The sequence below is a fragment of the Plectropomus leopardus genome, chromosome 2, assembly GCF_026936395.1.
Source record: "Plectropomus leopardus strain MGB_pleo_1.0 chromosome 2, ASM2693639v1, whole genome shotgun sequence".
In the NCBI taxonomy this organism is placed as follows: domain Eukaryota; kingdom Metazoa; phylum Chordata; class Actinopteri; order Perciformes; family Serranidae; genus Plectropomus; species Plectropomus leopardus.
The window spans coordinates 38,465,823-38,482,202 of record NC_142177.1 but is presented as its reverse complement, the minus strand read 5'-3'; the positions used below and the strand labels follow the sequence as shown (position 1 = coordinate 38,482,202).

Genomic DNA, 16,380 nt, shown 5'->3' with positions numbered 1-16,380 from the left:
CATACAGTAAAAGCAAACTGCGCCCAAAATTGACCCTTGTTTCACATGTCCTGCTGTTGCCACTGTTTCGAAGAAAATAATCTTTCAGGTGTTTTTGCCTCAAATATGCGATCTGCTGTCAGCCAGGAAACACCCCGCTCCTTCAATCTCTCAACCAGCTTCGTGTTTCAAACCATCAGCCTTCTGCTCCAAAGCGTACTGATCTTGTGTCCAGCATCTCAGCAGCTTGATGGTCCCAGCGATCGTTCCAGTGGTTGTCCTTTGTCTTCATAATTGTACCCAAAGAGATCAGAACAAAGTGAAGATTAAATATTTGCTCTCTCTCAGCCAGCCTTGTACAAATCTTTCAGGGAGCAGTAAAGTTTCCAGCCTCTGGCTCAGTGAAAAAACGCTGCTGCAGGCTACGAGAGCTGCTAATTACTCATCCGAAATTCCTCTCCTCCCAGAGATCCTGGCGCAGCGCCGGTGGAGAAGAAGAAGAAGGGAAAGAGGAGAAACCAGGAGCTGGCTGTCCAGGAGGGGGCGGAGAGTGACGACACTACCTCAATGTCAGCCCTCAACATGGGTGGAGAGGACAGCCAAGACCCCCTGGATAACGCGGTGAGTGGACACAAAGACCCTGGACACCCTGGGTTTACTGGAAGCACTGGTGTGAATACACTTTGTGATTTAGACATGTGAGATTACAGGTGGTGTGGGTGAAAGGGAAGGATCTCTGCCGACGTGTTTTGACAAATAGAAAACAGTAGAAACAGACGCTTGTAACAGGAAGCAGTTGGAGTTTTCGGAGTTGTAGTCTCTTAAATGAGTGAGACGTTGGGCCTCATGCAAGAAACAATATACAAACATATTTTCTTATCTTGTTTGTATGCATGATTTGTTTTTGTTTTGTCAGCACTCATTGATTTTTGGGATTCATTAATGTTTTCTTAATTTCACTCCTCTCTGGAGATAAAATTTAAAAAATGTTCAAGAGCATCCTCACCAAGATAAGAGAAAAACTTCTTGTTTTCACCTGTCACAAATCACTGCCCAGCACAAAAAACACAGGTTTTATATTTGAGAAACATTTAAAAAATGCACGAATATTGTTTAATCAAATTGAGATAACTTTTTAGAGTTATTATAATGATAAGATTATTACATTCCAGAGCTAAAAATATACAACTATACTGAGTGCATTGATCTTTCCATTTCTACTTTGCTAAACTTCAGAGGAAAATACTCTACTTTTTTTGTCCACTACTATTATTTGGTAACTACTTTACAAATTAAGACTTTTGCACACAAATAATGTCAAAACATACAAGTGCAGTTGTAACAATAAGTCGATTGATTAGAATATAATTTTTATAATCACCATCTTTCATGTAAAAAACATTTAATGGTTTCAGCTTCTCTTATAAATGTGTGAGATCTCACTGCTTTTCTTTTTGATTATTTTACTTATTTGTTTTTATCTTTTATTCGGTGAGCTCTAAACTCCCCACCTCTAAGCAGAAAGTCTCTTCTCTCTCGTCCTCCGTGCTGCTGTCTGCATGTCCGTACCTCCTTTTACCAAAGAGTAGCTTGAAAGTCAGAGTGTTTACTCTTAAGGAAAATCTGGGGACCAAAACGCCCCAGAGGTACACTGCTCAGCACAAACAAATCAATGACTGCTCGACTTGAAGCAGTCTCAGTCAACCGAGGTGTCTCAGACTTATGATTCGACTTTTAATGGGCACAATCGATTTACTTTTTAATAATCTTACAACATTACAGCATCAACAGTAGTTGGATGGAAAACACTAATACCGGACAATTGAAGAGCAGAAAAAAAAACATGATCCCAAACATTTTTCCCGTCACATCCGTGGTGATAAACATACTGGACGTCATGTTCCCGGACATTTTATTACCTGATGTTATTTTGTTAACGGGCTCAGCTGCATGTTCAGTTTGCCTGATCAGATATTCATTTATTCACATTAAATAGTGAAGCAGCAGCAAATTTCCTGTGACATTTTTCTGGTTTTCCTCCATGTTTTTTCTCTATTTTTTATATTTTCTTGATCACAACTGCTGTTATTCTCTCATTTCCTTCTGCCCTCTTCTTTCTCTCCACTGCCTTTATGTCCTTCTTTCTGCTTTTTCACTGTAATACATCTTCTTTCCCTCTCTCCATCTCACACTTCCCCCTAATTCACCTCAATATCTCATTTTATTATGTCGTTCCTTTTCCCTACTCCTAAATTGTCTTCTTAATTCTCCACTATCCCTCTTCATCTTTATTATTCCTTAATTCTTCCACTCTTATTTCACATCTCACTCTTTTCTCTCTCATTATATGTCTACCTTTTATTCTTTTAGAAGCGGCGTTCAGGACGTCAGGTCAAGAGGAGGAAGTATAACGAGGATTTGGACTTCAAGGTGGTAGACGATGATGGAGAGACGATCGCAGTTCTTGGAGCCGGTCGCATCTCGGCGCTCAACGCCACCGCTCTGGCATGGCAGGCCGAGGTAATGAACACTGTTAATTTAACGGCTATTTTAGATTCAGGCTTAGTCTGTAGACGGATATGCTTATTAGTGCTGGTCAAATGTTAGTCTTTTTTTTCTTCATAGTTTGTCGATGACAACTCAGAATGTTTCAGTCAACGAAAAGTCATTACAGTTACTCAAAATGTTTTTTTTAACCCTTTGAAACTTGAGCATATTGTCTTGATTTCTTTTAAAAACATGGAAAGAAAGCAATGAGCAGTGAAAGAAGCCATGGCCCAAAAATTAGCAAGAAATTAGTAAAAAGTACTAAAAGAAAATTACCTAAAAAATTGTATAAAAATAATAAATAAACAATTATTATTATTATAATAAGAAAGAAAAATAAAGTTGGAAATGGCCTGGGAAAAAAAGTGATTGAAATTCATTAGAATCTTGTAACGTAACTTTAAATATGTAATTATGATCGTTATAATTTTTTCCCTGGATTTTATTTTTTTTTCCCCGGACATTTTTCCCTAGCTTATTTGAAATTATTTTCTAAATTGTTGGACACTTTTTTTTCATGCTTCTGAAAGAAATCGCACCAATTTGGCCGCGGTTCAAAGGTTTAGGTACTTATAAAAGGTGTCTGAAAGCAGCACAACAAAAGTGATGTTACTCCAGGTTTCAAAGGGTTAAACTTACCAAATTAGGCAGACGGGTGTATGAAATTGGAATCAAGATGATCACCGACTGCCCGGTAGGAGTGGGCAGTATGGCCTCAAAATACGAAAATACAAAATAAGTGTTAAAGTTTAAATAAGTTTAAAGTCAATAGAAACGTAACAGTTTGCCTTCGAATATTCAGTAAAAAAGTCTTTTACTCGTAGTGTTTGACAGGAAACCTTAAGAAATTAGTTTCAGGATCTGAATGTAACATTTAAAATTCTTGCAGGAACTTCATGAAGGTTGTAATGTTCAGTTTTTGTTGAAACTGTTTTGGATTGGCTTTGATTCAATTTAATGGTCATTTTGGAGGTTACATTTAACGCTCCCGTCGGATAGGATTTATATACATAGTTATCTTTTTTTATGTGAGGTGCTCCTTGAATGCTGTGTTTCGATTCAAGTCTTTATTACATGGCTGCTGTGTGATCACAGACTCTGTGAACTGACCTTCATCCTTGTAGGCAGCTAATCTTTTCTGTCTGCTTCCCCCTCAGGAGCCACCTGAGGACGAGGCCAACATCATTGAGAAAATTCTGTCCGTCAAAACAGTGAAGAAAGAGGTGAAGAACACGCACACACACACACACACACACACACACACACACACACACACACACACACACACACACACACATTATGTTATTTTGCCCCTCGTTTTAAAATGTTTTCTCCTGCTGCTCTTCATGTATTTATTTCTTCTTCACTTAATCTCTCCCTGCATCCCCAGACTTCATCAGGGGACCAACCGGAGGAGACAGAGGAGTTTTACGTCAAGTACAGAAATTTGTGAGTCTCTCTTCATTAATCTTAATTCACGCATTTACATGCATTTCATATATTAAACATTTAGCCAACACCGTTATGGCTTTGTATTTGTACAGGTTCATTGTGCCAAGTTCAGCTTTGTGTTGGCAGAGTATGAACAGTGGGGACTTTTTTTGCCTGTTTTTAGTGCCTCGGACCAACCGACCATCCCCTTTTTGTAGAGATAACTAAGTCATTAAAATAAAACTTCTCATAAAAACAGACACTTAAACAAGCATCAGGGTGATGAGAACTACCTTCAGTGACAAAAACCATCTTTGGGAAAAATGTATTTGGTGTGTACTTTCAGTTTTCAGTTTGTCCCACGTCCCATTCACTAACATGTAACATGAAGGGGGCGGGCTTTATGACCAGTACATGACCTGCAGACAGACACCAGAGGGTCACTGAGATCTGGGATCAGTCTTTGGTTCAGACTGAAATACCTCAGCAACTGTTTAGTGATTCCCTGAATCTTTTCCAAGAGCCACCAACAGGATGACATTTATAAAATGTCTCGACGATGGCTGGATGGATCACAGTGCGATTTGGAAACAGACTTGCCAGCGTGGCTGTGGACTTTTAGTTTTGGTGATTTTTTATTGTCTTAAGACTGCTGGTGGAAACTGACGCACCTGTAGGAAGCTCATGTGATCGCTGGGGCTGCGTTTTGTTTATGCCAGTGTGCTGTTTTTCACGTCGTTTTTCATCATTTTGAATCTATCAGCTGATACTTTTTGCATTCAGCCACGATAAGCTGTGTGAAATGTGTTTTCCCGGTTGTCCGTCTGTCCGTCCATCCCATTCTCATGAATGCAGTATCTAGATTGCCTCGACGGAATCTTTTCAAATTTAGCACAAACGTCCTCTTTCACTCAAAAGCAGCTGATTAGAGTTTGACCGTCAGAAGTCAAAGTCACTCTGACTTTGAGTCCGTCTCACTCTTGAGGACATGCTATCTCATGAACACCTTGAGGGGAACTTCCTGAAATTTGGCACAAACATCCACTTGGACTCAGTGATGAACAAATCAGAATTTAAAGGTCAAAGGTCGGCTTCACTGTGACATCATAAAGTTCTTCAGCATCCCTCCTCCAGCCATTACTCAAGGCTGTAACATAGGAACAGAGGGGGAAATTTTTGGTCAGATACAGAAATAGTGACACTTATCTTGAAACTGTGTTGATTTTTTAGATCTGTGCTGCTGCGTTGAAGACGTGTATGAAGCATCCATATTTTAGCATACAACCAAAAGGCGGTAATTCTAATTATTAGTCTGAACTGATTATGAAGCTGTTGGAACACACGGCGTTTGTTTATACCAGCACCGTCTGTCAGTCGGGTTTTGAACAACATGTGAACTCCACAGAAAGAACAAAAACTGAGACCCGAGGAGCTGCTTCCTCAGGCTCTTTACTCAACCCCGTCATTATGCAGCAGGGGTTATTAAACGTGATATTCAAAGGTCCAAATCCGATTTCTATTCAAGGCCAAAGGTCCGAAACGATTGATGATGAGCAAATTATCATTAAACTTGCTTATAACTTACAATTAACGTTTAAGTAAAGTTAAGTTTAAGGCTTTCTGAGACAAAATACGTCCAAGCCGAACTACTTGTCTGTTGATTCATAGGAAGATTTTAACTGTTAAAGTTTTGTTGTCCTCCCCTCTGTATTCTGAGGACGTTGCCGTTTGTCTGTGCTTTGTGTCATAGTGGCGTTAAACATTTCAACTCTTTACGACTCCAACTGTCTCTGTGCCAACAGGTTTCAAAATGAACGCGTATTTCTCCGTCCGCTCGTCTTTGAAAACTCTTTTTTCTTGGTCAACTTTTCTTTTCTTTGCACATTTGTGATGGTGACATCCTCACTGCATTGGCGACGTCGTGTGCACTGACAGAGGACGCCAAAGTCTCGCTTTCTAACGCCGGCGGGACATAATGTTAGCACCTGATAACCGTTAACTAACTCGCTTATTTTCGCCTGTCAGCCAACCCTTGAACTCGGACACTTGATGGCTTGGACATTGTACGCTCGCTGGCTGTTAACGTTGCCATGACAACAATGTCAAACAAGGAAACGATTCTGTTTAAGACTTAATCTCGGGACAGGGTCGCTGTAACGATTTGTAGACTATATTCTACAAATCTAACAATTTATTGCAGCGTATCTTTTGAAGCAGGAAACATCCACATTGCATTTATTATTGCATTCCTAATACGCGGTGTGGGCTGGGTCCAGATTGACATTAGGAGTCTAGATTTGAGAACGTTTGTTATTGATGCTTACAAAGAAATTACCAAAAAAACATCCCTGTGAATCTACAAAACGTCCCGGATGCCACGACGCACATGTGCATCCTCCGAGGTGCTAGGAGTCCCCCTCATGATTGATAAAAGCATTTAATGCGTGTCTTGACTTTGTTAGAATGACTTAGTTAATAGTTTTCATGACATTGATTTCTCCCACAGAAGTTGACTCTGCACACATGGGCTGTGTTTCTGCAGCGGTCTATTCTCCAGAGTCAGTAAAGTGCTTCTCAGCAGTAACTGTTGAGTGAGAGCAGAGAGTTTTTCATCCTCTCACTGAGGCTCGGCTCCTGCAGCCAGTCTGAGGATCTCTGGAGACGCTGCCGTTTGTTCCAGCACTTTGTATCTTTAAGAAAACTCCTACACACATATACTGTACCGTCATTATTATGATTGTAATTTATTCTCCGGGGTGATGAATAAAACATGGCGAGCTGAATCAGACTGAATGGATGGTGAAGGCTTTACTGTTCCGTGACTTTATTTAGAATAAAGTATTCAAAAATGATAAAGTTACAGAGAAAGATTCCCATATTTAATATTTGTAGTGTAAAAAAAAATCATCATTATACATAATACATTATCAAATGTATGAGAAGTTGCACAGGGGGTTTAGTCACTGCACAGCAAACACTGCGGTGACATTTATGTTTGTCCATTTATAGATTGTGGTTTATGGATTAAATCATGCGTGTCAAACTGTAGCCATAGTAACAACATTTGTTCTGCTTTCTTTACCGTCGACTAATGATTAGGGAATTCTTTGTTAGAGCATCACCGAGTGAGACATCCTCGTTCTCCCCCGGTCTGTAAGATTCAGCGGTGTGTGGTGCATAAAGATAGAAATTATTGCCTAAACAGTCTGGAGGATACAGAGGAGATACATCACGGCCGCTGCTTTTTTTAAAAATTTTTTTTCCTTTTTTATGTTCACTGACCCACAATTTCTTGTTAATTTTCTCTCAAAAGGATCACATGTATTAATGTACTTTTTTTTTGTCATCACTGCATACATAGTGTTTTCACACAATTGTATTTTGCCACTTAACCTTTTTTTACTTATTTTGAAATAATTTTAATGGCTTAATGATTAAATTCTGTAGTCGGCGAAATCAGAATATTCTTTATCCATTTTGACAAGAAGCTTGATTGGTTCCTGTTAGTCCGGTTTGTTGGCTAAGACCAGAATAATTCATGTTTAACTGTGACAATACTAAAAGAAAAAACTGCGCCAAGCCTGAGCTGAAATTATTATTATAGATTTAAGTCCTGTTTCAAATAGATTGTGCTGCTGTTATGTGATTTAAACAGAAACAATATGAGACTGATCTGTTTCTGTAGTTTCTCTCCCTACATGCACAGGGCTTTATGTTGAGTTTATTTTGGAGAGAAAGAAGTCATTTTGGGGGTTTTTGGATGGGTTTTTTTATTCTTGTGATAAATAGTTTCAGTTATTTTCTTATACCTCTGTGCCAGCGATAGCCGAGGCAGCAGGCATTATGTGTACGTGGCCCATTCTTTTGAAACAAACAAAAACAGACAAAGCAAAAATAACAAGAAGTTAAAGAAAAGTTAAAATAAAATTACCAGAAAAGCCAAAAAAGTCAAAAGATAAAGATTTTAAAAAAAGAAAATGACTCAAAGAAAGTGCTAAAAAATGCATTTCTTACTTTTTTCTGTAAAACAATTTTAATTATATGATTTAAAAGTATTAAAAATATAGTTTTGTGGATATTTTTGGCCGATGTTTTGATAATGTTTAATAATTCCCCTTAGCTAATTTTCAGAACATGTCTGTGTCACCTTTTACTATTTCTTTTCTTTCCAAGTTGCTTGTTAAGTTTTAAACCGTATTTTTGGAAGAAATCAAGCCGTCTTGCTCCGGTTTAAGTGCTAGTGCTGATGTGTCCAGGTGCTCAGTGGTTAATATATTGTCCAGCCCTGCTTCGCAATAACGAGATTGAGGTGCAGGCCAAAAATATTTGGTCAATATTTTTTTCCCATATCGCCAAGCCCCAACAGACGAACATGCAGACTAAATCCATACATATTCCTCATCAATTAAAATCTGTGTCGATTCTTTTTGTGTGTTTTCTTTTAGTTCCTACCTACACTGCAAGTGGGCCACTCTGGAGGAGCTCGAGAAAGATCCCAGAATCCACCAGAAGATTAAACGCTTCCGGACCAAACAGGCCCAGATGAAACACCTGTTCACCGAGGTAACCCTGAAACATCACCTGCTGTCAGCTGGCGTTACCGACTGCTCTGGACGAGCCCTCTCACTTTGAGTCCTGCTGGACAAATTTGTTTTTAATAATTCAGAAAAGCTTTTACCAAAACCATCTTCTGTGCCACAAAGTTGTTAGGAAATGTAATCACGAGTACTTCAGGTGCTCATTGAAAAATGCACACTTGATAAATCACAACACATTCATTCAGTGTTGCTGCAATAAAGGTCAGCAGGTTAGCTTCTTCATGTTGTTACCGTGGGAACACCTTGATTTAAGGGCATAATTTGGCCTTTGCTGTGCAATTTCATTTACATGGGAGCATGTCAGACTTCATTGTTTACCTCTTTTTTTTTTTTTTAAAGCTTTTCAAAATAAACGTTGGGTCAAGTCAGTTTTATTTATGTCGGATAAAGTCACCAGATTATCTCAGAGGGCTTTACAGTTGGTACAGACAGAGTGTGGAAAGAAATAACACTGAATGACATTTCTAAATATATTTTACTGTATTTTGTATTTTTTTTCTTCCCACATTCTACTACACCTGTTGTCAGGTCTGTACATGTTATACCAGCTGTAAAGCCCTCTGAGATAATATGGTATACTGTAAATGAAGAGTATTAACCAAATAATTTCCCTCCCCTTCTACAAACCCTTCTCGTGCTGCAGACAGACACCTTTCACAAGTATTGAAACCTTTGAACCATCAGCATATTGCTTTGCTTTATCTCGAAAACATGGCGGAAAAGGCAGTTGCCAACTTGACGAGATGTTTTTTTAGAAAATAATATTTAAAATTTTTGGGAAAACCATATTTTTGATTGTCATTATTGTAATTGTATTTAAAATTATGTGACAGAATTATATATTTTGTTAAGCCGTTTTTTCAAATAATTACCCTCTTTGTTTATTTTTTATTTATTTTTTGTTTGTTTGTTTCTTTGCTTGTTTTGGGGAATTTTTGTGTGTGCAAATTGTAAGTTTTGAAAAAAAAAGTCCTCAATTTTATTTAATTTTTGGGTACCAAAGTTGCTCTTTTTTTCCCATGTTTTCAAAAGAAATCAAAGGGTTAAAAACCACCGGTATGTCATGGTTAACGCCCCTGTTTCCAATCTCTTCTCTTGTTCAGGTATTGTTTAAGGTTATTTTGTGGTAATTATTTTGGATGCAGCGAAATTATCGGCCCATAGCCTGGGAGTTATGATGTCACAGAGATAATTTGGATGAAACATTTTTTGGCCGATAAATAGAGTCTGTAATAATAAGCATAAATTGCTTTGATTTCGCCCATGTTGCCATGGTTTCGCTGCATTATGCTGCGTGTCAAACTGCTGCACAGCTAGATCAGTCCACAACGTGTCATCAGTCAGTGTGTGTGACGGGGACGAGGGCTTCCTGACATTTTGGGGTTCCCCTCTATAGCTCCACTATAACTCAAACTGAATATTATGTCCGTACATACAAGTTGACATAAGAAGATTAGAGGAAAAAAACCCAAAAGAAATAAAAAAGAAATTGATTTTGCTCTTGAAAATGACTTTCTTTTACAAAAATGCGATTTTCCCAGCTTTTTGTCTGAAATTTCGTTTTTTTTTTTATGAAAATGCATTAAATAAATTCATCTGTACTCACCACATCTCAGCCTTTCATACCCTCGGGCAATGAAAAACAAACAAAAAGAAATTATCGGTATCGGTTGAAATAATCATTATCGTGCATCACTGGTAATTTCACAGATTTTTGCTTATTTTACAGTCTTTGCACAAATTGTTGCTTTATCCAAAAAAATGCCTGATGTAGTTATTAGTGGATGATCATTGATGTCATGTTGTCTGTCTTTATTTCCAGCCTGATGAGGACTTGTTTAACCCAGACTACGTGGAGGCGGACAGAGTGCTGGAGGTGGCTGTTACCACAGATACTGAGACTGGAGAGGTAGGTAACACATAAACACAGACGCTCGCTCTCCCTGCAGTGTTTGAACATGGTTATTACTGAAGGCCCTCGGTGTGGTGCTACCCTCTTATTCCTGTGGCGCGCGCACACACACACACACGCACACACACACACACACACACACTTTATTTTCCTGTGTGTTGTCGTAGGAGGTGACCCATTACCTCGTTAAGTGGTGCAGTCTCTCGTACGAGGAGGCGACGTGGGAGCTGCAGGAGGACTTGGACCCAGAAAAGATCAAAGAGTTCGAGGAGATCCAGAAACTGCCAGCAGACCTCAGACACATAGTGAGTGGAAAAACAATAGAAGACTAATAAGAGGAGAAAAAACTGCAGTTTGATGTTTATTTTACAGGAGAAAAATCTGTAAAATATGAATACAACACAGGTTTAGTTTCAAGGAGAGAGCAGAAAATTTCTTTGAGAAAGCACAATATGTGGTTCACTTTTGTAAACTGCGTGACGAAAAAAAAATAAAAAGAGAAATCATTTTCTATGAAGTGGCCCAATATTGTTAGCAGGAGAACTGTTACTTCAGATGAAACCAGCGTTATTAAATCTTTTAAAGTAGAGCAAAGGTAAGACTCTCACATGAAATTAAACATTGCGACAACAGATTGTAATTGCAGCGGTCAACCTCAGATGTAACCTGATAATCAGTCAGAATTACCTTTTCTTATCTCGTCCTTATTCACTCAGACATCTGCAGCTGCAACAATTAACTGACTAGTCGTAAATTGTGGAATTAATCACCAACTTTTCAATGGATTAAATAGTTTGAGTAATTTTTTAAGAAAAAAATGTCTATTTCCAGCTTCTTAAATGTGAATATTTTTATTTATTTATTTTTTTTATTACTCCTCTATGACAGTTAATTGACTATTTTTTGGTTTGTGAACAAAAGAAGACATTTGAGGACGTCATTTTGGGCTTTTAGAAACACTCTTTTTTTTTTCTTTTTTCCTTTTATGACATACTATATGGACCAAGCAACTAATCAATTGATCAAGAAAATAACTGTCAAAATACTCGACAGTGAAAACACTTTTTAGTCGGAGCCCTGCTGACGTCGCATTCATGTCCACTGATTTCTATCCGAATGAGATGCGTCCCGTCTCTCATTTCACTCAACATAGTAGCTGAGATACCACTTGCTTTGACCAGTTAACCTAAATTTAGTCATAGGGATGTCAGTTTTGGTTAATTCTTCTTTCAATATCCCATTAACCGACAGGTGAGTAGGTGGCTTTATTTTCAGCTGTAAAGCCCCTTTTAACGTTGTTCACTATGTTAGCACCACTGGCTGTGCTGACACGCTGATCCAAGTTTCAAGGAAAACAAAATCTAAAAAATTGGACTCATTTTTTTAATAAAAACATTTGAAGGCACTGGAGGTAAAATAATTATAAAATACAGCCATTTGAAGTTGTACGTCACTTCCAAAGGCAAAAAAACCCAACGAGTCCCTCTCTAATGCTTAAAGAAATATTTGACGTGCTCTTTCTTCTTGCACCACCACGTCCCCGCTCATAAATAACGAACAGTCCCCAAGTCATGTTTAAATATTCAGTGGACTTCATTATTATTTTAAATAATATATATTTTCAAAAGCTGTAATATAGTCATGAAAACGTGTAGGTGGTCGTGTCAGAGAATATATGGTCTTTAAAATTTGGCTCAGTCATGGACATTTATTGGTAAAAATGTGTATAAATCCTGTGTTTTATTCTCACTTGTTGCCATTTATTTGTGGCAATGTTTCCATCTTTGGTGCCAAAAGACGACGTATTCATTCTTGATACGACCCACAAAGCTCCGCTTGGCTCGGCTGCCTTTCAGTGAGGGAAACAGCTGTCACAGAGCGCACCATCAGACCTGTCTGAATCGCTGAAGAGATCTTGAGATGTGGGCGGTGATTCAGATGTCTGGAACCAGACGATCTTAGATAAACAGTGAGCAAAACATTAACATTTTGAGTTTAGTTTGGTGGGTGGATGAAAAGGAAAAGGGAAACTGAAACAACACCAGAACAACGTTCTGGCTTTATTTTTCATCTGCAGCCTTCCTGCAGAACAGACAACCTTTCTGCCCACAGCTCAGCAACCACGCTCGCGCACATCCACCAACCTGGCCTTGTTTTCTCTTTCCGTGCTAATGAGTGCAAATGCAATCAGCGCTGTGAGGGTTTGCTTTCTTCTGCACCATCAGGTCCGGGTTTGTGTTTGTTTTTGGAGGTGACATTGAGGTTTTGAAAAGCCTCACAATCAAATCCGTGTAAAACCTCCTCTCCACATCTGTGCCTGGCTGTTTACTGTGTGCATCGCTGTGAAGCCACAGCAGAGGCCATCGTGACGAGGGCCTGACGAGAGCTTTGTGACAGAGGAGTCATCAGCCTCCTGACCGCTCTAACAGCACATTTACTTTTGCAGGATGTTGAATACAAAATTGCTGCTCAAATAGCAGCAATTTTCTAGAGTCTCTCTCCACTCCTGCGAGATACAGACGTGAGACCTGAGCAGATTATTCCTGCTCTTCAGCTGTTATTCATTTCAAAACTGAAATTATCACTTATTACAGCCTGCCGGCAACTATCTGTTGTTCTGCCTATTTTATATTTGTCTATTCCATCTCCAAAATGACAGGCGGAGTCATCTCACACTTTTTTCTGTTTAATATTGAGAAAACTCATTCATCATAGGAACCAAATACTTTTCATACCTGATATTCTCTTAGTTCTTTGTTGGATAAAATCTGACATGGATGAAAAGAAACCTTTTCACATCAGTTCTAATAAAGACAAGGTTGTCAGTAATTATAGTTTTCTAAATAATCCAACTTAAAGTTGCAAAAGTAGCCAGTTAGGTTTTGATTAATATCACAGAAAGTGAAATGGTAAGTTGTGAAACCACCAATTAATGGATCTTAGTGTTGAATAAGACAGAGCTGTGTGTGTGTGTGTGTGTGTGTGTGTGTGTGTGTGTGTGTGTGTGTGTGTGTGTGTGTGTGTGTGTGTGTGTGTGTGTGTGTGTGTGTTCATATTGCAGGAGCGTCCTCCTCCAGAGAAATGGCAGAAGTTGGAGCGCTCCAGAGATTACCGGAATGGGAACCAGCTCAGAGAATACCAGTTAGAGGGAATGAACTGGTTACTGTTCAACTGGTACAACAGGTGAATACTGCACACAAACACACTGGAACCAGTGAAAGAAAATGTACTGGTTAAGGTTTAAACTGTGTTAGGGAATCAGAAACACTCAGGTTTGTAATGTTTTCATCAACAAAACAATTTCTTCAAAAATCACCCAAAAAAGAAAAAAAGGCCAACTTTTTATAAAAAACATGCCTTCCAAACCAATTTTTTTTCTATAGATAAAAGAACGATGTCCAGTCTTTTCTAGAAAACATGCCATCTGAATAACATTTTTTAATGAAAAAAGGCCAAATTTCTTCTTTGAAAATCACCAAAAATTTTAAAGAAAAGAACGACGGCCAAAACTTTTTAAAGAAGGTGCCTTTTAAATTTTAGACCAAAAAAAAGACCAAAAAAAGAGAAATAAGAAGCTTTTTTCCCCTTTAAAATCACCAAAAGCTTTTTCTTCAAAGAAAATGGCAAAAAAATTTAAAAACAACAGATAAGGAGTGTCGATGGTCTTTTCAGAGAAGGTTTGGTCATTAAAATTTGCCTCAAAGTCATAGAAAAGTCATGGAAATGTATTTGTAAAAATGTGTATGAATGCTGTGACTTTTTAGCCATTTAGAATTTCACTTTGTTGCATATTTTCTGACTATATTTGACCATAAAATATCATTTAAGGAACAACTGTGTAAGTTCTAAAACTCATTTATGAGAGCTCATGTAAAGATCACCAGTATGTTATATGTAAATACGAAGATTTATCAATAAGCTTAATTTTTTTGCTAATTAGCATAAAGCAATGTATTTCAATGTATTTTTTTTTTTTTAAGGAAAGCAGAACATAAGAATTTCTCTCACACTGTTTTCATTTCTCTTTCCAGGAAAAACTGCATCCTGGCGGATGAAATGGGTTTGGGAAAGACCATCCAGTCCATCACCTTCCTGTATGAGATCTTTAGCATGGGGATCCGCGGGCCCTTCCTCATCATCGCTCCCCTGTCCACCATCACCAACTGGGAGAGGGAGTTTCGCACGTGGACGCACATGAATGTCATCGTGTATCACGGCTCGCAGATCAGCCGGCAGATGATCCTGCAGTACGAGATGTTTTACAGAGACCCGCAGGTAACGTGTGTGTAGTCATCACCTCTCAGAGATCACTCAGTGAGTGAGTCAGCTGTGTGACGCTTTCAGGAACGAAGGTAGAAGATGTGGATGTCTTTTTCTTACCCTCACAAAGATATAACAGTGAGAGAAATGCTGAAGGTACTGACATTCAACTGTTGATGACTCCCGTTGTCTATATTTCCGGTTACTCTCTGAATCATCTGCTGGTGATGTTTCATTTGTTCCAGCTGTAATTTCATGAAAGTGCTACCAGTTAGTCAGTGAGTTAATTAGTGCAGTTTTTTTATGCCTTTTATGCCAGAACGTTTTTATGTGTAACTTAATCACTTTGTCTGTGCCATTCTTGTAATCATGATATCTCAAGAAAACCGTGAGGGGACATCTGCGGATTTGGCTCAAATGTTCACTTAAGCGTTTTTCACACGGGATTAGTATTTCCTGGAGATCTCATGTAATTTAGTGTTTCATGTGGTGCAGTCACACGAGATAAGTGATGTCTGTATTTTACCAAAATTTACTGACAACTTGTACGTTTACATGCACTTCAGTCAAGCTGCAGTTATAACTCAACTCTGTCATTTCATTGAGCTGCTGCCCTTGTGCCAGTGTGCGAACACGGGGGGAGGATCTGTTTATTTATGGAAGTATGTCTGACTCCCCCACAGCAGGTGGAGATGTGCCCTCTTTCAGCTAATTGCAAAAAACCCAAATTATATTATTTACACAGTCTATGATATCGACAGAATCACGATCACAACTGTTTATTTACAATAACTTCGGGTTAGAAAAACTGCTGCGTCACGTACATATAATCACACAGTGCTGATCAAACTCTGACTTCACTGATTAGTTTTAAGCCACCAAGGAAAAATTGATATCAGTTTAAGTGTTTGCTATATTTATAATATTTTCACGGCTTTACTTTGCTGTGAGACGGCCTTTGATGGAGAAAAAGTCATTTTACTCCACAGAGCGGCAGAGCTGCTGCTCTACCGCTGCCTCCATCAGCTGTTATGGAAGGTAAAGAGGAGAAAATATAAAGATATAGTGAACACTTAAACTGACATTGATTTTTTTAGGTGGCTTAAGTATATTTTCTTGCAGCCCCGTCCACAGCAGGACATCACTTAGCTTAAGTGCCGGTGTTGTGGGACCGAACTATATTTATCAGAGGAGTGGGATAGCTGCTGACTTTTTATTAAAAATATTTATAAAATATTGCCTTTTAAAGTTGTATGTCCCTCACCTGAGCCAAAATCAAACACACAAGTCCCTCCCCAGTGCTTTTTTTTTTTTTTTTTTAAATGTAAATGCCTTACCTGTTTTGCAGCACTTCCCCCTAACAAATAACCAACCGTCCCTATCCCTAATCACTGAGGGAGACCAGCGCGGAAAATAGGAGCACACACAGATCTCCGAGTCCAGTTAACGTCTGACTGACGTGTGCACATGACGGAGTAAATAACAAAACCCAAAAGAACCCTAAATCACCAGCAAATCACAGAGATGCTGAGTCTCACTGGACTAATACTATCCCATGACCTCTGCGTTTGCAGAAATATTGTAGGTAATTTGCCGTGTAATTTTTACTTTACACATTACAGACATGATTGATATGCGCAGGATTAAATTACA

The 16,380-nt window shown here is 38.6% G+C and overlaps 1 protein-coding gene across 5 annotated transcripts in view; it reads left to right on the top strand.

Moving 5' to 3' along the window:
• The window catches only part of chd6 (chromodomain helicase DNA binding protein 6), a 127,360-nt gene that overhangs the window by 65,638 nt on the left and 45,342 nt on the right, over positions 1-16,380 (top strand). For all 5 annotated transcript variants that reach the window (XM_042510233.2, XM_042510223.2, XM_042510241.2 and 2 more), the window contains exons 5-13: positions 447-600; positions 2,350-2,499; positions 3,684-3,749; positions 3,917-3,975; positions 8,403-8,520; positions 10,378-10,464; positions 10,635-10,772; positions 13,529-13,650; positions 14,499-14,742. In XM_042510233.2, coding sequence (XP_042366167.2) covers positions 447-600; positions 2,350-2,499; positions 3,684-3,749; positions 3,917-3,975; positions 8,403-8,520; positions 10,378-10,464; positions 10,635-10,772; positions 13,529-13,650; positions 14,499-14,742 — 1,138 coding nt within the window. The remainder of the gene's footprint in view (positions 1-446; positions 601-2,349; positions 2,500-3,683; positions 3,750-3,916; positions 3,976-8,402; positions 8,521-10,377; positions 10,465-10,634; positions 10,773-13,528; positions 13,651-14,498; positions 14,743-16,380) is intronic.